The 27,176-nt window shown below is 44.1% G+C and overlaps 1 protein-coding gene across 1 annotated transcript in view; it reads left to right on the forward strand.

Moving 5' to 3' along the window:
* LOC104935763 (multiple epidermal growth factor-like domains protein 11) overlaps window positions 1-27,176 on the forward strand; it is a 108,610-nt gene that overhangs the window by 30,591 nt on the left and 50,843 nt on the right. Inside the window, exons 3-6 of the mRNA XM_027281391.1 lie at window positions 5,041-5,174; window positions 5,875-5,976; window positions 8,949-9,049; window positions 22,257-22,349. Coding sequence (XP_027137192.1) covers window positions 5,059-5,174; window positions 5,875-5,976; window positions 8,949-9,049; window positions 22,257-22,349 — 412 coding nt within the window. The 5' untranslated portion in view covers window positions 5,041-5,058. The remainder of the gene's footprint in view (window positions 1-5,040; window positions 5,175-5,874; window positions 5,977-8,948; window positions 9,050-22,256; window positions 22,350-27,176) is intronic.

Raw genomic sequence — 27,176 nt, forward strand, 5'->3', positions numbered from 1 at the left:
GGTGAGTTGTATATAAATTCACCCTCAGTACAGTTGTCATGAACGGGGAAATTAGCTACAGAGACCAAAACAGTTTTTTGTACCAGGCTGTAAACATGTTTATTTCTGCTGTGAAGTTGGACATTTGGACATGGGGACTTATGGAGACTGACTCACTTCTGGAGCCAGCCTCAAGTGGACGTTAGAGGAATAACATGCCGCTTGCATGAAGCAGCTGTGTTTGGTGAAACAAAGTTACGTACAGAGTTGTCACGATACCAAAATGAGTAACCACAATACTGTACCAGACAAAGTATCACGGTTCCATGTATAAACGCGATACTGCAGCCTTTTTATTATTGTAATTATTATGAACTGCAATGTATTTGTACAAGTTCTACTTATTATTTACTTATAATGTTGTTTGGTGCATGATAAACATAATTCTGGTGAAGTAAGAATTGCGCTCAGGCCCGGTGCTTCTGCCATGGTGAGCGTGTCGTCTCGTGTTTGTGACTGTAAGCCGTGCACGCGTCTTTTTCTATCAGAGCTGTCTTCATGCGGTTTGCTCTTGCCGGGAGAAACACACGAACAGCCAATCAGCTAACAGACGGGCGGAGCCAGCGTGTGGAAACAGCCTATCATATCCCCGGACGTCACCAGTCGGTTGCAGTAGTTGCCATGTTGGTTTGTTTACAGGGAGTAGCATGCAGTGAGAAGCTGGAGGAGAGCGGAGGCGGAAACTGGCACCAGTAGTTTAGTAATCCACGGTAGGACCGTCCTGGAGAAATTCTAGTATAGTAGGAACTGTTACGATTTGGCAGCGCGGTACCGTGAAACTCTAGTTACTTATTTTCTTTCTTCCAATGGTTAACGTTCAAAATCAATTCAATGTATAAAATAAAAGATTGACACAAACAGACAAACCGACTGTCGGACGGTTCCATCCTAAATAATGTAGTTCTTTAGATCGGGGATTGGAGAGTCGGGCCGGCAACCAGTGGTTGCCCTGCCATTTAGAGGGCCAATCAGGGCGGGACAGCCACACACCTACACTATATGGACAAGAGTATGTGGCCACACCTGTCCTATTGGAGGAGGGATAATGGTATAGGGGCTGTTTTTCAGGCTTATCTCCAGTGAAAGACTTTGTTAATGTTTCAGTATACCAAAACATTTTGGACTATGCTTCAACAGTTTGGGGAAGGCCCCAGCGCACAAAGCAAAGGTCCATAAAGACAAGAACAGAATTCTGACTCGACCCCCATGGAGATCAGTGCCTGACCTCATGAATGATCTCCAAAGCCTCCCAAGAAGAGTGGAAGCTGTTATCGCTGCAGAAGGGGGACCAAGTCCATATTAAAGTATCTGAATACAATGTCCCTGTTGGTATAATGGTGTCCGAATACTTTTGTCCATGTAGTGCAGGTCTGCATACACCAAGAACACGAAACAAAAGACCTGTCGGCTGCAGTCGTAACACTGATTATTTAGTTTTCGGATTATTTGAGAGGATTTAATAACTTTTGTTGGTTTCAATCTCGGAAACAGTCACAGAGATGTTGTAGTTCAGACCCAGACCTCTGCAGAATGAGGATATATAATATAGTATTCATAGAAAATGTGAGAAATGGATTTACAGAAAGAAACATACGCGAGAATATGATTGATCTCTGCACACGGCTGAATATTAAATCAAATTTTAACAGTTTCACAATGAGAATAGTTTTTCCATCGTCCGCCTCTCGTCCTTTAGCGTGTAATTATCTGACGCCGTCACAGTTTTGTCAGCGGTTCAGATGTTGTCGTCAAACTCGAGTCCACCATCAGTGGATTCCTCTTGCAGAGGCCGACTCACTCCTTCACCTTAATAATACCTGTCTGCAGCCTGTCGCCACAAACCAGACACCTGTAAGAAAAACAGAAAAATATCCAGCTTGTCTGACTCCTCGGTGTCTCCTCATGGCCTCGCTCATACAACACATAATGAGAACACTCCACTGGTTGTCCACAAATGAACATCATAATGTCATCCGTCCATGGGACAGTGTGGGAGGGAGGTTTTTTGGCTCGCACCACCTCTGTCACTCAGAGGTTTTATTCATCATCGCCGTGATTTTCCAGAGCTGTCAGTGTGTGTGCCGCTGAAATGGCCCGATGGCATGAGGAACGGGCCCCACTGTGGAGTCTTATGTCACTGTCATGCCCACAGCTGCCGTCAACAACACTCCCGGGAAACATTCATTGTGCAAACAGTTTGAAGATGTAGGTGCCTCGATGGAGACATTCGTCCTGCGAGGCTGTTTGGGGATTCACAGCGACGTGGGTCATAATTTTGTCAGAAATTTCCATCTGCATCGCCTTAAATTTGCCCCTTCGGATGAGTGGAGTGGTGACACATGCGATAATAACAATAATAACAAATAATTTCTCTGACGCTAAACACTGATGTGGAGTCCTGTTGAGCTTCAGCAGTTTTCAGATGTTTGTGTAAAGCCCCACATCGAGCCGTGCTCACTGATTGGCATTCTCAGCGGTGCTATTTGATTTGCATAGAGTACAGGATATTTCAGCTTTTTCAACAAGGCGCTGTCTTTTCTCCTCCTGATGTGCTTTCAGCTGCCCAGCTCAGAATAACAGAGGCAGGAGTTTCATTACTTTCTCAATCGGGTGCTAAAGCGTTCACATTACAGGAGGTCTGGACATTTTATTTATTTTCTATTGTGAGTCTCCACAGACTGTGAGAAGCCTGCTGACTTTTAAAAGTGCTGCTTGCATTAGTTAGTTTCACTGATTCATGTATATCGATGGTCCTCTCTCGTTTATTACAGTAACCAAAATCACTTTTATTGTGCAGATACATCAACACTAAGCTGCTGTGTAAATATGTACATGTAGATATACTGTATCTAGCAGTAATAATACATTTTAACCAACTGCAGTTCCTCTAACGTCCACCTGAGGCTGGCTCCAGAAGTGAGTCAGTCTCCATAAGTCCCCATGTCCAAATGTCCAACTTCACAGCAGAAATAAACATGTTTACAGCCTGGTACAAAAAACAGTTTTGGTCTCTGTAGCTAATTTCCCCGTTCATGACAACTGTACTGAGGGTGAATTTATATACAACTCACCTGTTCACATTATATTAAGGCTTAAAGTTATGCAGGGTTAAGAGCGTGGACGCTTTGATTGACAGGTGGGTGTGGTTACAGATGACTTGTTTGAGCGACTGATGACTCACATAGATTTTAATTACTTGAGAAGGATTTAAATAAATATAATAATAGAATATTGGGACTTGTAGCCAGAGCTGATTTGTAGTCCTTGTGTCCTGTCACACGTTAGGCCTGGAGGCCAAAGACAGTAACTGTGACCACGATGACCAAAAGTTACACTTAGAAAATAAATAGAAAGTATGAGAGCAAGATTAACCCAAGATCTGTCTTTTTTAAGTTGCTCTAAGTTTACTGATGGAACAGGGTTAGAACAGAAAGGGTCCACTCCTCATGTTTGATGTGGACTGTGAGCAAATCGAACGTTCTGAATGTTTCTGCTGAAGCACTGTGGCCAGTTATCTCAGTCCTGATACTACACACTGTTTGTATGTGGCTCTAAAAGCAGACCTCACTGATAAACACACGTTTGAAAGAGCTTGAGTACGGCACCGTCTCTGTAAACACTTCATGGCTGCGAGAAGATGAAAATAAAGCTCATAGCACGTGCAGCGTCTCCGCCTCCTGCAGCTGACGGAGCTTCAGCATCGTACCTGCTGCTTCATATCCGCCTCGCTGCCGCTGCATAACGAACGCCACGCTGGCACAACCGAACGACGTGCAGCCTCAGATCCTTTACTTAAAGAGTGTTTGTTCTGCAGAGGAGCCCATACAACGCTTTGTACAACTTTATACTGATACATCAGTTTGTGAGGTACACTTTTCTGCTACAGGAGGTGGAGACAGTTTTAATCGAGGGGTCGAGTCTCTCCAAAGCGACGTGGGATGATGAATGAGGAAGAAATAAAAAAGAAACTCAAACCTCAAACTGTTATTTAAAACAGTCTGACTGTGAAGCACATTGAAAGTGAAGCCAGCGTTCGCCTCATGTTACTCTGGGATCATTTAGTGTGTTAACATTCGCCCTTAATCAATTTATTTCTGCAGTTTCAGCATAAAAGTTTACTGTTTTGATTGATATAAATGGATTAAAATAACTCTACTGTGATGACGATTAGTAAAAAGTCATACTTTGTCTGCAAGACGACAGAAAAATAACTTTTAAAATGTTTGATCAGGGCTGTGCTAACTTAACGGATCTCTGGGTGTCCACAAATGTCTACAGGTGGAGGTCAGCACCTCTGTGGATCGCTGGTGAAGACAAGCTGAGAAATAAAAGTGAGGGTAAACTCTGAGTTCTCCTCCAGCTGGTGAACGCCTCTGGATCAGATCTGACCATAAGAATGACTTTTTCCGTCCTGATAATCCCGTACCTGGATCCACAAAGCTCTCGTAGAGTTTAGCTGTGGAGCTGTTGAATGGTCAGGAGGACGATCGTGCTGGTAAACATCTGAGAAGACGTTTAGTCCATTTTCTAAAATGACGACACCGATTTTACTTTCCCCGGCCGCCCTCAGTCTGACCTGCTGCACATTTACAAATTTAGAGACGGATTGTTTGGCGGTGACGTTCATCAGGAGGTTTGAGGTTTCAAACTTTGCAATGGTCGCTCGAACATAATTCCTGATTTGTCTGAAAAAGTCGGATTGCAAACAGTCTGAACACTTTGAAATTCACAGTAACTAACCGGCAGCTGTTGACAGCTCTACAGTCCATCACTGATTACTGTCATTTTCCACAGTGCGTTGTTACTTTTTGGCTGAGTGCACTGTAGTGAAATGGTTTGCAGTAATTCACTGTGCATGTTTTCTTCTGACTCCTCACGGTGTATAACGCAGCGTTGGCTGCACGTTATTATTTCAGAGTAACATTCGTCCTTGTATCTGTGATTCATGCGCACATCACTGCAGCCTTTTAAAAGCTCTGTGTCTCTCTGCTTCCCCTCAAGGACGGAGGGAAGAGGACAATGAGGGCCGGCGGGGTCTCCCCCCAAGCCCTGCTGTGGCTCAACCTGCTGGGCTTGATCTCTGTGGCGTCGCCCCTCAACCCGGACGACCCCAACGTGTGCAGCCACTGGGAGAGGTGAGTGTCCCCTCGAAGTTCAGCCTCTGCTCTAATATTCAAAAAGTGAAATAACTCCGAACGCCGCAGAGGACTAATGGACTCCCCGCCACAAATCAAGACTGAGAGATTGCCAATAATCAAAAGCAGAAAAAAAGAGAAGGTTTACTCGTGGGGACACCGGAGCCGTAAATCCAGAGCGATGCTAATGTGACTGCTTGAGTGGTCTCCACACTCAGCGCCTCGCCGAGTAAAAGCACAATGTCATTTCTGACGAGAGGAGTGCAGGTGCTCTGATCGATCATCTCTCAGTGTAATCAGTGGGAACTGTGGAAATGGATATTACCTCTGATGACTGTTGGAGATCTCAGTCCTCCACTAAAGGTCAGCCTCAGTTCACTCACCTTTATCCGACGCACAAACAGACTCATTGTGTCAGAGGAGTCTTTAAAACATTTCTCCTGTCCTGGGATCAATACTTCACATGAAGTCATTGACTTGATAACATCAAGAGAAAAAACACGTCTGTGATCTTCAGCTTTTAAGAGAAGATCAGATTCTCCTTTATTGATCCTCCGGAGGGGAAATATATTGGAAACACTGCGCCACGATGCCACTCTGAAGATTTCACCAAAGCCTTGAGAGTAATTGAAAAAAATCCTTGAGTTTGAAGTTTGAAGTGCTTTATTAATTAGATTTAACCTGCCGTCTTTCCCTGCAGCTACGCGGTGACTGTGCAGGAGTCCTACGCTCATCCGTTTGACCAGGTCTACTACACCCGCTGCACCGACATCCTCAACTGGTTCAAGTGCACCAGGCACAGGTACGAATCCAGATTAAGTCTCTTAATTATTCTTTTATGCAACCGATTAATTAATTCCCCACATTTCTGTTTACTTCCTGCCAGCTCTACAGTAACATTACCTTCACCTCCCACCTGACCGCCTGCTTAGCTTCTTCTCTTTTCACAGTTACATTTTTATATTAATTACTTTTTGGACATGTGTCTTTAAATAGCGAGGTCAGCCGATCAGCTGTCTGCTAACGAGGAGGGTCTCTCTTAGTTTTCATCCACATATCTGGACACGAACAAGTTAAACTCCTAAACCAGCAACAGTCAGAGGTCACTGTAGATTTGATGGTTGCAGGCACACGTCACATTTTCTCCTTCAAACAGTCCACATGAAATATTTTCAGTTAACCGTGATAAGTGGAACATTTCTGTCTGATAAATATGATTATCAAGTTGTTTTTGATTAAATTTCTAATCAACAGTCTGACCTCCAGACCTCCCATGATAATTAAAAGATTTTTTTCAGCAAACACAGAGCTGTGATGTTCACACTCTGTGCACAGCATTGTAAATACCGGGACAGACAAACCATGTCTGCGTCTTTTTAACCTTTTACAGCCACAACCTGTCAGAATAATCCGGTTTAACTAAACTCTACTGCCTGAAGAACGGAAAGGTCATCACGTATATACCTGTTTTCATTCATACGTGCTTACTGTCGAGGTTGCCGAGATATTTAAAGGTCCGGTGCATCAGACACTGCGGGTCCTTGTCCACCGATAGATGTCATTAATTGTTTAAAGTGAACAACAGTGACACAGATCACAGAATACGTTAACACCAACTCTGGACTGACTGGTTTCTTAGAGACGTTTGTGATATTTGGTGCTGTTTAAATTAGTGTGTGTGTGTCTGAACTGTCGTCTTTATTAAATGAAGCTTCTGTTTTTAAAACAAGGAATTGTTTCAGCACGAGTGCAGACTGTAGAGAAATGTTTGACCATTTCATTTGGTCTTCAGTCGTGACCAAGAGTCTGAGGCCGCTGTTAAAATCTCATTAACCTGGAAATAATCCGAAAGTTTGAGGATTCAGAGCTACGTGACGGAGCTCCTGAGCAAAGAGAAGCTCTGTGAGTGTGCATGGAAACTCTCAAACTCTGCAGAAACTGGACTGGTTGTATCCGAAGCACGATCAGTCTGACCAAAAGTGACCGCCCCATCAGAAGACCAATACATCAAGCTGAGAGACGGAGGAGACACTTCATCACAGATACAGAGATGTGCAAATAAAGAAGGCAGACACAAAGTCCAAACACTGGACTAAAAACTGAAAAAAGTCCAAGTTACTGATGAATCCAAGTTAGAGATGCATGACTAGGGTTGCAAAATTCCAGCAAAGTTGGAAACTTTCCATGGGAATAAATCGTGAATTTACTAAATTGAAGGTTGGACTTTTAACAGGGAACTTAAACATAGATGGGGAAAATATATTTAAGCATAACCTTTTCATGCAGGTTCCTCAGTCACATGCACATAGCACACTGCTTACTGCAGGGCGCACATAGCACACTGCTTACTGCAGGGCTATTGAGGCCACGCCCCCTTACCTGCACAGGTGATCTCTGTACCTGGACCACACTGTAGAGCCCAGAGCACACAGAGACTGTGTGAGCTCATGGACTACAGAATATTGTTCAATGAAATAATGTTATGATATGATACTGTTTATTTAAATTACCCACAATTTACAGTTAAATAACTTCCCATGGAAAGTTTCTGGAAAGTTTCCACCCCTTTGCAACCACATTCATGTCAGTAAGAGAAGATGAACAGGAGGGAGAACCCTCAGTCAAACATGGTCTGGGTGGTGTTTCGCCTCCGACTCTGGACTCGGACTCCTCCACTTTGTTCTTCAGAGATCTGCTCCACCTTCTGGTTTCATCTCTGACAATAAATCCAAACAAACCTCAAGAAGACCTGAAGACCAAAGAAGACCAAGAACGTACACGATGCTTGATATGTAGATTCCTTAGTGAGGACGAGGAAGACCGGTTTGTTTTTCTATCGTCCAGGCGTTTGTGAATTAATTTATTTAAAATTAATTTATGTTGGTTGTAGTGGATAAAAAATAATGTCCTCAGATAATTAATACAATTACATTACGTTAGATCAAATATGTCCTCAGATAATTAATACAATTACATTACGTTAGATCAAATATTTATATTTAAAGCTCATTGCAAAACCAAAGATACATTTACACAGACACATAAATACAGATTAAAAACAAAGATTTTTTTCTATATAAAACAACAATAACATTTGTAGATTAAATAGGAATAAAACAACACTACACTGTCGTGTGATATTTTTTAAATTATTTAATGAATAAATTAAGATTGTTGAAGGCCAGAAGCTCGTTGGATCATTGTCAGATCATGATGAGTCGATGCAGCTCGAGTTAAAACAACAAACCAATTCACATTTTTTAAAGATCCAGCTGAAATATTTTTCAAGCTCGTATTATTAGTTATGATGCACACTGACAGAGCTTCTCCAACCGCGTCACGTCTTCCATCGTGTATCGCCGTCAGTCACACTACCCAACGCCGACACTCCGGCTCTGCCTGATGTGGTCATTTTGATGAGTGACCGTCGGCGTATCAGCTTTAACGAGCACATTAAGCTTTATAGCCACCAGTTTAGCTCCTCCAGCTAAGAGATGAGTCATTGATCTTAAGCTGAAATGTCAGACAACATCAGCGTCCTTGAATGAGAGGGAGAGACTCCTTTAAACGCTTCGAGTGTCGCTCATCTTTAAGGAGGGGAGTGGTGTGAGAGGTTTTTAGTACGAGGCCGCATGACGTGTGAATCAGTTTAAACTTTTTAGTAAGTGTAGCTGGTTTAATGGACGCATGAACATAAATAACATAACCGCTGTACTAAAAACTATTATCTGTGTGTGTGTGTGTGTGTGTGTGTGTGTGTGTGTGTGTGTACAGGATCAGCTACAAGACGGCGTACAGGCGAGGCGTGAGGACGATGTACCGGCGACGCTCGCAGTGCTGCCCGGGCTTCTATGAAAGTGGAAACCTGTGTGTCCGTAAGTACATATGTTGTGTTACCTGTGAGGTGTAACACCTGAGAACTGAACTATATCAGTGGACAAAGAGTGTGTGCTGACCACATGGAGCTACAACAAGCACAGGAGGAGGCAGATTACAGAAAATCTGATCTCCATCACACACACACAGAGAAATGAATTAATTAATTAACTGTGAACACAAGAGGCACAAATCAACATGAGGTGAATGTTTGAAAGGTGACAGGAGATGTTACCAGAACAGCTTCAGATGTGGAGGCAGCTGAACATCGTAACGTCTCCAAAATCCAATATTTACTTTCTTCTTAGCTTCGGTTTGGTAAATGTTTCGTGTTCGTCTTTAACTTTTACCGTTTGCTGCTGGACAGGTTGTGTACGGTCGGTTAACGGTGTTTTTAGCTGGAAATCAGGCTGTCAATAGAACAAAGTTCAATTATGTAATTTGAATTTCTAAAAATGTATCTTCGTAATGACTCAACTGTGTGAAAATGAAAAAGGAGAGGTCACAATCCAACTGGTCCAAACAGAGAATTAATCATTTGAACTATGAGCAATCTAAAAATCTCTGTTTGGAAATAATTCACCGGTGCCACGTTGCAGTAACGTCCTGCTGGACAAATACAGCAACAATATAAGTCGAGACAGTGGCTAAAAATAGGAGAGCGCTGTGAGTGCGTGAGCAGGACTCGTGTAAGTTTAAATGTGTAACAAATAATAAAAATTCACTACCAGCAGCACAGAAGCGACATGTTGGGTCACGCGTTCTGTCACTGGACGGCCCTCCAAAATGCACAAAATTATATATTTGAATGGTTTGAACCGATAACTGGACTGTCCAACTTTGACAACACTCGCTGTTGATAACAGCAGAGCTGTGGTCTAAACCAAAACAATGAGCTAAAACAGGCTAAAAGGATCCGTAGAGATGCAGCCAGGTGATCTGAAGTCACTGATTCATTGCTTATATAAAGAAATATTGATGAATGCAGTTTTTAATGCTGATTCATTATTTATAACAACAAACAAACACCTGTGTTGGAGGTGTTCAGTTATCCTGAATGTTGCACTCAGAGCTGACATTAACATTAGGTGATTTGATCAGCCGCATAAAACAAACGTATCTTATAAACACTTTATTTTATTTAGTCGTCTTGTTAAATTCTTGATTCTCTGCAGCTGGAAGAAGCTTTTCAAAGATCTGAGCTCCACAGTCCGTGTCTGTAAAGACCAAATAAATGATTTAATTCACCAAAATGTAACTTCTTTTATAAGAAGTTAACACACATGGCTCTCTTCTTATAGATGTGGAGTGTCAGGGTCTTAAAATGCTGCGAATTCACATTTTATTTGATCAAATGACAATAAAAACATATCCACCGCTTGTTGTTTCCCATCAGCTGGGTTTTAAATATTCCCACCACGGGGGGATGCGAGCTTTGCATAACGTCTCTGCAACAAACAAAATCATTTTCCTGTCATCTGCATTGTTATGTCCAAACTTTTTTCCACTTGATGCACACAAAGTATTCAGCCTTGTTAAAATTGCAGTGTATCTTGTGGAACAGTGATTGAATCTCAGTCTCAGGCCGTTATCTGTATCTGCTGCTCGGACCGTCAAAGTTAGATCAATCTGGTTCTGTTACAAAGTGGATCCATCTCTACTTAAAGTTTCACCACACGGAGCTTTGAAATCAGCGTAAACAAAAGGAAAGAAAGAAACGAGCTGCAGAACTAATCTGAATGTCCGATATCTCCCAGAGCAGAAAAAGTCTGAGCTCCATCCTGAAGATATCTCGTTTGAGTTTTAATGTTTTCATGTGTCACTCGGCTCATTCTTTTATTTTAACTACAAAACACCTTTTATATTTCTGAACAATCAAATCTTCTCATCCACATTATCAACAGACGTCTTCGGTTTCATTCCCTGACGAGTTGCATGGATGCTGTTAAAAAAGTCAGTGAGATGAAACAGCTGTGCGTCTCCACACAGTTCTGTTAGTTTGAGGAGAAAACACAAGTCTTACCTCAAACAGAACATCAGACAATTAGACGGAGCAGCTGAGACAACAGATGTTCACTCAGAGCCGAAACCACGCATACATGTTCTGATCTTAATTGTTGGAGGCGCGCTCCCGCCTGCTCGCACGTGTATTCGTCTCATCATGTCCGACAAAGCCGGACAAAGTCTCCAACACGTGACGATGTTTCCAACACGAGAGGTTATTAACAACACATGTCACTGTGATCAGCTCCAGAGGCTCCAGACGACGACCTCCAGGTGAATAACTCAATATGTTAAATATTCAGATGACGGCTCTGTCCATACTCAGCTTGGCAGGTTCCACGTCATCAATAATTTCTGCTCTCAAGTGAGTAAATCGTGCACACAGATGACTGAAATGAATAAATGAATGAAAATGAACAGATTTTAATGTTAATCAATAGTTAACGTTGAACATGTTTAATGCTGCGTTCACGTGGATTAAGGCAGGCTGGACAGTAACACTGAAAATACACAGCATGCAGAACGACTGCGTACTCCGCCGTCCGCCAACTCACACATGATCCGTTTGTGATGCGCTCAGGTGCGTCTCCATCGGCTACCAAGCGCCGCGAGAACGCACGAGATCTGGTGAATTCACGCATAATCGTGTGATATTTCTGGCTGTAGTCTCTTTGACTCCTGCAGTGACATCCCACGCCGCATCTTTTTTCTGGTGTCCTTATAAAAAGGATGTGAGGTGTCATCAATGATTACACCTGAAAACTTCTCACCTGTGGACTTCAGGTCGGCCCCGCCCATTATGACGTGTTCTTGTAATGAAACTCGATCCGCGGTGAACATGGAGTATTTTATTTTGAAAATACTTGTATTTTGTAGCTGATTTCCTTCCCCACACGATCTGCTCTGTGCTGGATTTATGCTCCGTGCTCTGGCTGCGTATGTGTTGCGGAGGGCTGCCGGACGCCGCAGTCGTTCCGGAGCCATGACGCAGCGAGGACGGAGACTGTGTGAGCTGACACATTGACTAACATTGAAACGGATCCGGCGGAGTCGTCCTGCATGCAGTGTGTTTTAGGGGTAAGGTTACGGTAACGATAGACGACACTTATGAACCACGTTACGTTACGTAGCTCCATCACACATGTAGACAATCTGAAGCACAACTAGAATGATGCCATCAAATAAAAGACAGAAATTAACAACCAACTGGACACCCCTCGCCTCATTCTCATGCATTCCCAAGCATGCAGAGGAACCTAAGCGAGCGTCTGTCGACACTCAAGTTTGCGACAGCTGTGGTTTGAATAATCTACACTTGTTTTCGCAACGTTAAAGGTCCGCTGTGTCGGATTTACTGACATCTAGTGATGTAAACGCTATTGCAACCCCTTCGTCTCGCTCTCTCCTTCCGAGCATGAAACTACGGTGGCCACGAAAGATCATGAACGTACTTTCCCTTCTGGGCTACTGTAGATATAAAAGTCTCATTGTGACGGACAAACTAAACTAACTAAACACCGGCTCTCAGCAGCTACACCATTAGATGTCACTAAATCCGACACACCGGACCTTTAACCTTACATAACAGTGGTACTTTCTCCAAAGCACAGCTGTTGTGAACGCTGACGCTCGATATTCATGAAGGGAAGAGGAGCAGCTTTGATATTTAACTTACATTTTCAGACTTCCCACAGTGAGAATGCTCTTGTATATTAAACGGACAAATAAGATGGTTTGTAGCCGGTTTGACTTTGTGTCTGAACATTAATCCCATTACACGATGAAGCGCCCAGAGCGAGCTGAACTGAGCTGCAGCAGCTGGATTCAACATGACGAGGGTGAATTAGTGCAAAACCTTAAACACCCTGAAAACATCATATAATTATAAATATTCTTTATGGCAGTAACAGTATTCTTCTGTCTGTCTGCACGTTAGATCCTGAAGCAGAAAAAACATCTTCCTGCCCTGTCTTTATCTCGTCCTGCTGTACCAAGAGAAATCAATTATCCACTCTAGATGGTAAAGTCTATAGGCGCTCTGCGTCTCTTATTGTGGAGAGGAAGTGAATGGGTTCGCCTGCAGCGGGTGGGGAGGGGACGGAGCAGCGTATTGTGTGTCTTCATTCAACATCTGCCTGTAAACAACTTTATTAGATTCTCTCAGGGGACCCAGACAAACACCCCTCCACACACACACACACACACACACACACACACACACTGAGCGGTTTGATCGCCGGAAGCTAATTCTCCAATGTTAACTGAGAAGAGACGCCCGCCTGGTTTCTCTAACGGTAACGACCTCGGACAGCTCCTTTGTTGTGCGATATGCGCTGCAGGAGCTAATTGAAAGGTTCCTCTCCACCCGCCCGTCCATAAAGGAGGAGGAGGAGGAGGAGGAGGAGGAGGAGGCAGCTAATTTGATTGGAGGGCTTTCCTCTTTCTGTTTCCTGTCTGCACGTCTTAAATGAACATGTAGCGGTGACTCCCTGTGCTTCAGGTAACTCACCTTTTGCTGCAGCTCGCTCTCCTGCAGCCGCTGGAAATGTTTTGTTATTCTTCGTCTGTGCCTGAGGCCATTTCATCTCCTGCCACTGTAATTTCTCCCACAGTCCTTTTTCTCGGTTCAACTCATCCTGTCCCTTCTTCCTTCTTGAATCCTGAATGCAGTTTGCGTCGCCCCTCTCTGGTCGTTGAACCCGAGCAGCTTGGATGTCTGTGACCTTCGTCACCCATCAACCTGCTCTGACCTTTAATCCCCCGTCCTCTCTCGTCCCGTCTCACCAGAGCTGATAGAAAACCCTGTTATGTGATTTCCATCCATTCATCCATTTTCCTCCTTTTACCCGGGGTCGGGTCTCAGTGGCAGCAGGTTTAGCAGGGCGTTCCAGGCGAGCCTCTTACCAGCAACACATCCCGAGGCGTTCCCAGGCTAGACTATGTGGTCCCTTCATCAGGTTCTGGGGCTGCGCTGGTGTCCCACCAGTTGGACGTGTCCAGAACACCTCTAAAGGAAGGAGGCATCCCAGTAAGATGCCCAGACCACCCAAGGTTGGGTCATCAGGTGTCCAACCCTGTCCACCTGATGGAAGAAGCTCATTTCGGCCACTTGTATGCTGCTTTGTGCAGATGATGCGGTTCTCTTTGCGTCTTCAGACCTTCGGCATGCACTCGGGCGAGTCGCTGGTTCTTTGCCAGAGAACAGTGGAAAGTTCTGTCCGGGTTGGGAGCGAGTTGCTGCCCCAAGCAAAGAAGCAAAGAAACAAAAAACGTTGAACTGATCTTTTCTTCTTTCCTGGATCCTGAATGCAGTTTGTGTCGCCTCTCTGGTCGTTGGAGCCGAGCAGCTTGGATGTCTGACACCTTCGTTACCCATCAACCTGCTTGAACCTTTAATCCGGATGTCCGAGCTATCTCCAAGGCTGAGCCCGGTCACCCAATGGAAGAAGCTCATTTCAGCCACTTGTATGCTGCTTTATGCAGATGATGCGGTTCTCTTTGCGTCTTCAGACCGTGACCTTCGGCACGCACTCGGGCGAGTCGGCGCCTCGAAGTCTGAGGCCGTGGTTCTCTGCCGGAAAATGGTGGAAAGCTCTGTCCGGGTTGGGAGCGAGTTGCTGCCCCAAGCGAAGGAGCGGAGAAACAAAAACGTTAATTTGGTAATCCAATAATTCAAATTAGTTTCATTCTTTATATATGTAGTAATCTTTAACTTTCAATAAACGGAGGGTTTCACAGGAGTATTATCTATTTGAAAATATCTGTTTTCAGATTTGCACCAGTTTAAACTGCCTCGTCTTCTGTGTCAAATGACTTTAAACTACCATTTATATTTCTCATACAGTCTACTTCGAGGTTTAACTGCTCAGAAAATACTTAATAACATAATATTAGGTGATGATAAAATATGAGCCTGAATAAAAGTCTGAATAAAAGTAACTGTCACTGGTCCAAGTCAAGTTTTTTCAACTTTCAAACCTGGAGGAGGTCCAGATGAAAATAAAGTGAGTTTGGTTTGATGAAGCTCCCTCGGCCCATTTTCAACGTCACTTTGTCGTCTCCTGTCAAAACACACGAAGGTTCACGCGTGGCCAGACTTCAATATGAAGAGCACGACGTAAAAATAACATCTGTGCAACGTTAATCAAACTTAATCCTGCGCTGCACATCTGGTGAAGATTGATGAGAAGTTATTGAGGATGAACCACACCAAATGTGTCTTCACTGAACTTTAAACCATCGACACCTCCGTGTCATATTTTGTTTGCAAATTAGCGTCATGAGAAGAAACTTTAATAAAAACAACACCTGGACCACTTTAATGCTGAATCTGATAATTGAGACTATGTAAGAAGTTTGAAGGGTTAGCTCCTCTTTTAAAAATCTACCCATCCATCTATTTTCCATAACTGCTGGAAGCTGGAGCCAATCCCGGCTGGCACTGGGCGAGTGGGAGGGTCCGCCCGGGACAAGTCGCCAGTTGCTAAATGGATTTATGGACATTTATTCTAAATGACTGTGACACTTGGAAGAGTTTGGCTGACAGGAAATAATGAATATTACTGCAAATGGTTCAGGTATCTGATTAGGATCCTCCTGGGCGCCTTTCTTTGGAGGTGATCCGGCTACGTCCAACTGGGAGGAGACCCCGGGCAGACCCAGAACCTGCTGGAGGGACTATATCGCCCATCTAGCCTGGGAACGCCTCGGGATCGTCCAGGAGGAGCTGGAATGCATTTCTGGGGAGAAACCTGCTGCGACACGACCCCGGATAAGAGGAAGGAAATGGACGCATTGATGGATAAAGTCCACAGTCCTCTTTGTGATATTATTTACAGATACTTAGCAGGTCACACCATGAGCAAGCACTTAAAGACAATGGCAAGGAAAAGCTTCCTTTAAGAGGCAGAGCCGAGTTCGTTGGTGGACGGACATCTGCCTGGTCATCTACCTGTGAGTTTAGAGAGAAATGTATCTGTAGTGGACGTTATCAGGAACCTCGGCGAAGCTACGATCCACGAGAACATGCGAGACGATAAGGAGACAAACTCCAGGGAAGGAGTCAAGTTAGTAACATCTATTAATGATGGCTCAGGTCTCCTCATGAGCTCTATCAGAAAGGAACGTTTGAAGACGACTCTTAAATGTGGTCTGCCTCCAGAACCAGAACTGTGAGCTGGATAGCTGAAGGCTCCAGCTTCTGTTCTTTTGGTGACTGCAGGAACCGAAAGGAACCGTGCTCGTGGTGTTTTAGTACGTGTTCATCGTCGTCGTAGGTGGAGATCAGACTCTGGAGGAAGACGTCAGGTGTTGCACTTACAGCGCTGCTCACACCTCCGCTCGCATTCCTGCTGCAGCCGATCGAGAGATTCAAGGACACCGCAGACGGCTTCAGCACGCCGAGACAATAGCTGGAATTAGGCAGCAATTATTTAATTTGATATCTATTAATCTTTTTGTACCCGTTGCTGATGTAATCCTCCTTGTAGCTGCTTCTGCTCCGATCCACAGGATGAAAGGATTAGACACCCGTTTAATGATTTATCAACTCTCCTTCAGGATTACAAGAGCATGTGTCGCCGGCTCTCTTATTAAAACCTGGGCCTGTGTTTGCAAGATATTTTCTCTCTTTTCAGAAATATGCTGGGTAGCACAAAGAAAAGTGCACTCATAGAAACTAGTAATCCTGGTGGCTTTGAGCTCATTATAATGTTCAGACTGTTTTGATTGCAGGACTGACCCCAATCCACCTCACTTCATCGCACAAAGTGACTAATGATAATCCTCTAGGATCGAGAGGGTCAGAGTCTGAAAAACATACTGCAGAAAACCAGATTTTTCTCACATGTTCTTCAATCTGTGTGTTCTTGTAACTTTAGACAGATTCATGCATGAGAAATGTGACTGGGATTCCCAAAGTCCAATAGTTGCGAAGACGATATAAGTACAATAAACAAGAAGAGTAAACTCACTGACTTCTTAAATCTGAAGCCTCGACAGAAACGCAGCAGCTCTTAAATCATCCTCTGTTCACTTTTCACTGACAGATCGTGTCTTGCAGTGAATAACGATGCTTCTGTCCGAGTACAAAGAGTCTTTTTTCCTCTTTACTTGAAGGCTGACAGCGTAGATCGACAGGAAACATGAGGAGGCAGCGAGATGGATGGATGAACGGGTCTCGAGCCAGAATCAAACCTGTGATGTTACGATTACACGGCACTCATCTGCTCATAGTCTAATCGTCGTTTGTGTCATTTTAACTGACAGATCTGAGAGTAATGATGTCAGTCATGACTCACACAAACAAATCAGTTAGTACCAAAGATTATAAATGAAAAAGGACGAAAGCAAAGAGCCATCAGTAACACCCACCTGTCAATCAAAGCGTCAACGCTCTTAACCCTGCATAACTTTAAGCCTTAATATAATGTGAACAGGTGAGTTGTATATAAATTCACCCTCAGTACAGTTGTCAGAGTCAGACATCCTGCAAATAAAAACCACTGGAACAAAAACCTGAACCCCGTCTACGCTCTGTGTGTTCAAAAGCATGAAAACAGAAGTGATGGAGAACATGCAGCCTTGAGCAGTTTCAGGACAGCCAGGCTCTTCTACTACTACACAGCTCGACGCTCATGGTTACCAGGTTGCCGTTGGCAACAATTTGAGAAATTTGCAACACTTCATGGCCTCTGGCTGTAAATCATTTTTAATATTTGTTCCGTAAGTGATGTTTAAATATTGTTTTGTTACGTGAGCTCACCAAGCCAAATCTAATGTGCACATAAGGAACATTATGTGACTTTTCCCCCATTAAATAACATTTAAATTCAACATTTTCTCTCAATATACAACTGTAGCTGCTGTTAGCTGACAACTCACTTTGTTAGACTGTGAGCTCAGAGCACCGGGGCAGTGTTACAGTGTTTCCACTGGGAGGTTTCAGGCCTGAAGCGATGGGAAACGCTTAATATGCAGATCGACGGCGATATAGGCGAGTGGGCAACGTAACCGGCTCAGCAGAGGCAGAGCGTGGCAGAGGAAAGAGACTGAAGAGGACGGAGGAAGCTAAGAAGAGAAAAGGAGAGAGTGAGAAGTAGAGATCATAAGTAATGTATCAGAACAAATACTCGAGTACAGCTGAACATAGTTACCACAGGAGGCAACAAATCGGTGTCTTACACACGTAATGAACACTCATACACACTGTGCACACACACAAAGTGAACTGCTGAGTTTTGGATCCAGGAGTTAGACGAGCCTCAGTAAAGCTAGATTTTATGGTACTTGAGCCACAGCGGGGTCGTCCTCTCTAAATTTATAGTGGCAGCGTGTTAACGTTTTACAGCTTTTTTCGAGCATTAGGACAGGAATCCTCCCAGCCACGTGTACTTGGCACAGGAGGCTGAGCAAAGATTTATACTGGAGGAGGAAGAGGAAGAGGAAGAGCTGCTGAAAGCTTTACATCTGCTGAGAAATACAGCAGACACAGGACGGCTGTATTTCACCACAGACAACACCTCTTAGTGTGGCGACTGTTAGTTTGTACTGAAACATGTTGAATAACAGATACTACACTTTACTACCACTATGTCCATAGAGCCCAGTTAGTTTGCCGGCTCTGGTTCTGGCACGACGCTCTGTAAATCACAGAGAGTTGAGGCGGAGCAGCCGGAGGACATCAGAGGGAAAACCAGAAAACATTTCCTCCATAAAATATGATCCAGTTTCACCAGAATCAGTGAAATAGTTGCTGCTGTGTGACTTAGTGCCGTAAAGCGTTACGTACTTCTCCCGACCCGGAGCCCAAAGTTACATAGTGTGAGAACAGACGTACGAATGACAGAGACACCGTTCAGCTGATCTCAGGTCAGGTTTTATGTTTCACGGCGTCGTTCGTCGGTTTCATGTGAGTCCAGCCGCCTGTTTGTGTCAGAGAGGAATCGTCTTAGCTGCACATCGTCGTATCTCTGTGATGGAGCAGCTGAAGTCTCCGAGCTGTCAGCTCGTCTTCTCCCAGCACCTGATGCACGATGCAGCGTTCATGCTGCATCCACCAGCGATCCTCACAAAATGAGCTGGAGGCGATGTGAGATGTTGTTGTTGTTTCCATCATGAAGCTGGGGCTTGTAGTTTTTCATCTTTTTGGAATGATTGTTTTTGAGCTGTGTGTGTGTTTATGGGCTAATTATGACAAAGGAAGACATATCGCTGTCCTGCGCTTCATAAAGGACAATTACTGCCCTTCCCAGCATGCATCAGACACTCTCTGCTGGTCTCTTGGCAACCTCACAATTATGACAGTACTCCGCAAAGTCGGGCCAAGAAACAGAAACTCTTCAATCGGAGCCAAATTCCCAGTTTTTATGTTTCCTGTTAAACTTTCCTTCAGATGATCATGAAAGGAGGATTTAGATTTTTCTGTGTTGTTACAATTTGAGCTTTAAAAAAAACATTCAAAATATTAAAGTCTGTGTAAAGCAGATTTCTTTCAGAATACATTAAATATGTTGCTGAAAACGTGAAAAGATGGATTTATAAAACATAAATAAATGTCCTTCATCTTCATATGAAGATCTACATCTCCGTGTGTCTGGGGTGTTTGCTTGTTTTTATGTTTTTATGTGAAGCACTTTTATTGTATGAAAAGTGCTATACAAAATAAAGTCTGATTGATTGATTGATTGATTGATTGATTGATATAGTTGTCATGGATGCAGATTTTCTGGAAATTCAGCCAAAATTTTCAAAACATTTTGATGAAACTTTGGTGAATGTCGTCATCGTGACGTCAGTAACCCCACAGGGCGTCTCTCCGTGTCCCAGCTTTGCCGCTTTGCTCTGTTCAAACCCATCAGAAGCGTTTTTCCTGTCAAACTTTGTTAATTTGCTCCGATTTATGTGAGTAAATATGCTACGTAGTTAAATTGTCTGTTTTGATGAGGGTCTTTTATTTTGAAATTTGGCCGATTCAGTGTTTGACGTCCTGTCAGCTGGAGCTGCCCTGTGCAGGTTGGCGCAGGCCGCTCGTGTTCTCGGCGTTGGCCGAGGCTCACAGGTAGTGTGTCACCTTCAGCTGAGTTAAGGACTCTTCAGTACGGCTACCAGACGGTGTATGACCACCGCTTTTGTGTCTGTTTTTAATGTGAGACGTTACAGACAGACTTAACTGTGGCACAAACATTAGAGGAGCTTATACATCCCTACATAGCACATAACTCGGAATGTCATCAAACCATACACGACACATTAGACTATACAGCATCAAAGATAATATGTGACATCACAGTTTAAAGGTTTTCTTAGTTTCACGTGTCGCTCTCTGAAGTCAGTGGGAGGTTTTCAGGTTTAATTGAGATTTAGAGAGAAGTGTGTGTCATTAGTCTCTCCTCTCTCCTCTGTCTGTTTTTGTTTTTGCCTCTGCTTCCTCCAGTCTTCATTTATTCTTTCCTTCCTGCTCGTCTCTTTACTTTTTCTCTCCTCCTCCTCTTCTTCGTTGTCTTCCTCGTGGCCACCTCTGGCCTCCGAGCTAATCGCTGAACAAGATAATGACACGGCGTCCCCGTGGAAACGCTGCATCGTTTGTTACGTCGGGATGGATTCGTTTGTTTGGAGCCTTCAGATAGTGCGTGACAGCTCTCAACTGTAAGGTCGTGTCACCATGAAATATTACACCAGTCGGAGAAGCTTAAGGTGAAAATGAAGATGTCAGCGCCGCCTTATCTGTTTGCTGTGCGGCGTAGATAACGTGCCTCACACACTATCAGCAGCGCTCACAGCATCTCATCATCTCAGTGAAATCCTGTAATAATAATAACAGCCGCTCACATCCTGTGCTCTTGATCGTCTGCGTATTACTGATATATTAATTTGAAGCGGTGACACAGCACAGCCGTGACGTGAACACACTCTCAAGGTTGAAGATGACGAATGGCCGCTTGTTCTTCCACACACGAGGTCACGGCCTCGCCGCGTCGTTCCTGTGACCTTTACTGCAACTTCAGATACATTTCTGCCAAAAACTCTGCAGCTGTAAAAAAGGTCTGTGGACTTTAAAACTGCCAGACCACGACAGTAAAAGAAACATGACTGAGACACATTCATATTTCTAAACCTTTATTTTATACGGCATTCATGTGGCAAAACCACGTTTAATTTGATGGATAAAAAGATTATTTATATGGTTAAATATAGAATAAAATGCCAACGTTAAACATGAAATCAAAGTCCTTAAAATATCCTTTTAATTTTAATTATGGTCAAATTCTGGCAAACACAGCTGCCAGTTTTAAATACCTAACCTGTGTGCTGTAATGCAACAACATGGTTTAAATGAGCCATGTTCTTCTGTAACCACACCCACCTGTCAGTCAAAGCGTCCACGCTCTTAACCCTGCATAACTTTAAGCCTTAATATAATGTGAACAGGTGAGTTGTATATAAATTCACCCTCAGTACAGTTGTCATGAACGGGGAAATTAGCTACAGAGACCAAAACTGTTTTTTGTACCAGGCTGTAAACATGTTTATTTCTGCTGTGAAGTTGGACATTTGGACATGGGGACTTATGGAGACTGACTCACTTCTGGAGCCAGCCTCAAGTGGACGTTAGAGGAACTGCAGGTTGTGGTATTTACTGTGTGTTAATGATGATATGATGACGGGTCTTCACAGATTAGATTTGAAATGTGTCGTTTGAAGAAAGTGTAACGAGCAGTTTTAGTTTTTTAAATTAATTTCAGGACTTACTGCAACATCATGATCTGTTGATGGATTTGATTTGATTTGATTTATGCATATAGAAGACAAACAAATCCAGGGGACAAATCCCGGTCCCTGGTGTCGTAGAAAACAGAAACACACGTAACGTACAGAATCAATGAGCAACAAAAATCAGACATCCTGCAAAAACAAACCACTGAAACAAAAACCTAAAACCCGTCTGTCCACGTTCTGTACGTTCAAAAGCATGAACAGAACCAATAAAAGCATGAAGATAGAGGTGATCGAGAACATGTCTGTCCCAGAGACGAGCCCGGACCTGACCTGAGCTCAGTCTGCTCCGTTAAACATGTGTCGAGTTTCAGCTGCTCCACCCTCAGTTGTTCTGGAGGAGAGAGCGAATGTTTCTGGATGAACTCTCTGGATTCAGCCTCTGTGCTGCAGACAAACTAACGTCTGTGTCGTCTTCTCTCTCCTCAGCGCTGTGCACTGAAGAATGCGCCCACGGACGCTGCGTCTCTCCGGATACCTGCCAGTGCGAGCCCGGCTGGGGAGGACTGGACTGCTCCAGCGGTGAGTCCAGAGCTGAACAGATCACACACAGCTGAAGTCTGACCGTCTCACATTTACATGACGTGGTGTGCAAAGATTTAGGCACTTAACTGAAGCGAACGTTAGTGACACACACATCGTCACACAGTGAGCTGTGACACATCAGTCACGTGGCTTTCAGGTGATAGACTGATGCTAACAGTCATTTGTATGAACAGAGATCTGCCTGTGAATGCAGAGTCTGCAGGCGAGGGAAGAGACCAACTTAGCAAGAGGAAGTCTAGATCTTTTCAAATATTCCTGAGACGCCTGAAGGACGAGCTGGACGTCCGTGTGTGAGCTGATTTAATGCAGCTTCATGTCGTCTGTTGGTGAAACTTTGAACCTTTGAACTGGAAATCTCATTTCCACTGCTCTAACTTCCTGATGAGTCCACAAACTCCAGGTGTGTGTTTTAGGTGGATTTGTGAAGCTCATTGACACTTAATGAGTCACACAGCCTCTTCAGTCCCACTCTCCCGGTGTTTACCTGCTTTTATTGCTGCCCAGGTGCCACGGGGACCAAGACCGAGCCAAGCCAGGGGTTAGGTAAATCCAGCAGCACTGAGGCTAAAGGGGAGGAGGAGGAGGATGGAGTGTGTCGATCGGATCAATCCACGTCGGCTTCACTCTGGAAGTTTGGCCCGACTTTACCTCCCTCTCCTCAGCGAGCTCGTGCATCGCCTCGTATTTATTTCAGGGATAAAGCTCGGCCTCACGCCTCGACAGGTGAATCTAGAAACAAACTCGTGGTTCTTTCTGTCAGATTAATACGCCGCAGTGTGAAAACATCCGACAGTCACGTTCGTCATTTGCTCATTACCTGTGGAAGAATGTAATTTGCTGTAAAGTCGCTGCACGGTGAGGCTGGACCGTCCCTCCCGTGGGGACACTGAGCTTATTCCTGCAACCGGCTGAGCTTTATTTGATGCACGCTCGCACCTGATTGGTCGGAGCGGATGAATCCTGCGGTCAGTAACAGATTTAAAGGTCCCACGTTGATTTTATTTTTGTTTTGTTCTCTAATACATCCGGCTCAGGATGAGAGCCTGATACACTCGCTTTAGCTGCAGCGTCTCCGCGTCGAATGAATTCGGAGGCTTAATGTCTCACAGGCGGATTAATGGATGCTGATTGGCGGACCACACCTGCTCCTCTAATACTGATGAGTTAAGACTCTTGTAGTTCTCTTGTTCTCAGAGGGAGGGAGGAGATAAAGTCCAGCTGTGGTTTGTCGATGAGATGTTTGTTCGAGGTGGATTCTTAAAAATAAAATGTCTCTAAGCCGATCAGAAGATTCTGCTTTATTAGCTCATTGTGAGTTCACAGCCTGTCTGTCTGTCCCGTCTCGTCCTCTGTCCTCTGTGAAGACATGCAGGTCAATCGGTGACTCTATATCGGTGTGAATGTTCGTCTGTGCCCGGTAATGAACTGTTGACCTGTCCGGGTTTGACCCGGCCTCTCGCCTCACCCCTCCACGACCCTGACTAGACTATGGTTCAGATGTTTGGTCTGCAGGTTGTGGAGTGTTTGAATCGTCTGTTATTCCGTCCAGCCCGTATCGAGGCTTTTAGATCGGTGAGACTAAACTGAAACAGCAAAGCCGTTAGACCAAACAAAGAACAGAAAGAGTCTCTGTTTCCCCGACCGCCTGCTGCCGGGACAAAAAACGGTCGCTGGTGAACAATCAAGGCAGCAATTAAGTTTGATCTGTTTAGTGAAACCATTTAGAAACATGTAAATGTTCCAGGAAAAATGAGTCAATCTTTTCTGACGCGATCACACTGCATGGGTTCATTTCAGAGCTAAGAGGAGAGAAAGGAGCCAAAAACCTGAATGAATGCAGATTTTAAACCCGATATGTTCAGACCTCAGACCTGTGCGTGATACAGTAAAGACTCATTTAAACATTTAAAGACACATAAAGACACTGACAGCAGCAAATATGGAAATATTTCTGTTGTTGTTTTTTTGCCTGTTTTTCCCGACCGCCTGCTGCTGACATCAGCACGGACGTCGGACCGGACAAAAAACGGTTGCCGGTGAACAATGAGTCATTGAAATCTTTTTTTGACGCAACCGCACTGCATGGGTTCATCTGGTGACTCAGAGTGAGGACACTGAGGACAAGAAGAAGAAGAAGGAGGACAGAGGATTGTGTCGTCTTCTACTGCAGCTAACCAGATTACACAGTGTGTGTGTGTGTGTGTGTGTGTGTGTGTGTGTGTGTGTGAGCCTCTCCGGTCCAGTTGAAGAACTTTGTAGCTCTGCCAGGAAACATAAGAAGAAGCGTGGTGACGAGGAGACGAGGGAGGACGGAGAGGATGAGACAAAAGAGGAAGAAAGTGGATAAGTAGAAACTCTGACGTGGTTATCAGGTGAAGATGATTGTGATTATGATGAAGAAGGAGAAGATGAAGGAAGAACAATGCAAAGAAGATCGCGGTGATTTTTTTTAGTTAAGCAGCGGAGAAGAAGAAAGATGAATCATTCATGATTAACAGTGATTTCTCCTTCAAACTTTAAGAGGTGACAAAGTTTCAAATGACAGCAAAGAAACATTAGAAACATCCACACACACTTTAAATATAAACGTACAGTAAGAAGTTTTACTTTAATATTCTCATTTTAAACACACACAGCGGCCTCATGAAGCGATGCTGGACTCAGAGAGTCCACGCTCCGTCCTGTGGTCGGTGCTGGACTTAAACCCTCCACCCTTCAGCTCCCCGAGTCAGCAGTCTGTAAGATTACGTGCAGTAATTAATGTTTAATCTTAAATGAATTCATTTCAGGGTTCGTCACATAAAGACAAGCTTCTCTGTAGTTTGGTTCATTTGATCTGGACCTGATGACAAACAGACTGACGGAGACCTGAAGGATTATGATTAACGTGAACGATGCTGAATAATCAGAAACATTATGAGCAGCCTGTGGTCTGACCGAATGTTTTGAATGATAACAGAGACAGTAATGATTAGAGTTGGTTACAGGCTGATTTCATGATCAGCAGTTTGATGTATTCATCTTTGAATCGATGTTAAAATCAAATATCTGAGATCATAAAATGTTTTTTTCAGTTCGTACCTCGAACAAATCACACCAGAGTTCACCTGGAAACAGACCAACCCAGTTTGGTCCCATCAGGGTTCGATTACAGCTTCACAGCAGCACAAAATAATGTCCGAACAACAAGTATGAATCAATTCATAAAGGAAAAATCAGTAATCATGAGACAAACAGCCTGTGTGTGAACGCAGCTTCACGGTTTAACAACAGAACAAAATCAGAGCTAAAGGAGGAAAGTGCCAAAAACCCTGAATGAATGCAGAGTTTAAGTTAAAGAGACAGCAGACCTCAGACCTGTGTGTGATACAGTAAAGACTCATTCAGACACTTTGGGTTAAAGCACCAACATTTAAAGACACGTACAGGCTCTGACAGCAGCAAACTATCTGAATATTTCTCTATAACTGAGTCTGCAGCCAAACAAAAGGTTCACACCTCTTTGAAACGAGCCGTGCTGGGTCTGGATAGAGGTGACGGTGTAATCACAACAACCGACTGCAAGAGATGACCTCCGGGAGCACGGGGGGGATTATGGGTATCTGACCCTCACCGCTCGGAGGAGTCGCTGCATAAAAACCTGTAATTGTGCAACAATTAAGTTCCTTTGTAAAAAGCTCTCAGTCTTCTGCCGCGTCTCACTCGGCCCGTAAGTGATGAATTCGGCAAAAGGTCTCCATTTGTTGTCATGGTAACGGACGGACGTCCTAGCACATTACATTACCGAACCTTTTCACTGATGAGCTACTTCTGAGAATACTTTTGTTGTTTGTGCCTCTTGTAATGGACGAACTTTCCTAATCGCATGCACAGACTGATGTCACGTGGTTTCAGTACTTTGTGTCGATTCCCCGTCCGGCTGCGACCGGTTTGCTGCTGTTTTTCAAACCTGCACATCAAAATTAAAAATAGCAAAGGTGGTAGAGGAACAGCTGAACCTGTGGGAACATGCATCTCCTTCTACCTCCTCTTTATTTTTTTAACTTCCTATAAATATGATAATGTGTCAAGGTCGAGTCGATGTGGCGACACCGCGGCTGTCAATGGCCAGCGTGGGCGCTCGCTCACGACTGTGTGCCCGGACATGCCATTTATCAGAGCCGGACTCACACACACACACACACACACACACACACACACACACATGTGCACACACACACACACACACACTCAGAGTTGCCTACAGTGATGGATTCGCCTCTTTTTCGCTCGAGTTTCACACGATTCTTCTCTCTGGCATGCGTGTTCGGGAAAGCCTGTCAAGGTGTGCAACAACATAATGCAGCCTGCGCCTCCTTCAGCTGTTGTTTTCTGTCTTTGCGCTCCTCTGTTCGTCTCTTTGTGCCTCCTGCTTATCTCCCAGTGCCACTCTTCAGCTCAACTGTACAAAATCCATACAGATCCATCGCAGTGCAACTCTGCCTCAGCTTCTGCTGCTGATTTGTGTTTTTGTTCCATGACACTGAGCCGCTCCGTGCAGGGTTATTCTTCATGATAGTTTACATGTTGTTTATGTATTTTAATCAGTGCAACAGACTGATTATCTCGTTATCATGGCACCTGTTAGTTGGTGGATTTTTTGGGGCAGCAAGTGAACATTTTGTCCTCGACGTTAAAGTGTTAGAGGCAGAAAAACTCCAAAACTGCAGCTCATAGGTGTGTACCACGTTAACACAGGTGTGTACCTTGTTAATACAGGTGTGTACCTCGTTAATACAGGTGTATACCTCGTTAATACAGGTG

Source organism: Larimichthys crocea, chromosome VIII, assembly GCF_000972845.2.
Source record: "Larimichthys crocea isolate SSNF chromosome VIII, L_crocea_2.0, whole genome shotgun sequence".
In the NCBI taxonomy this organism is placed as follows: Eukaryota; Metazoa; Chordata; class Actinopteri; family Sciaenidae; genus Larimichthys; species Larimichthys crocea.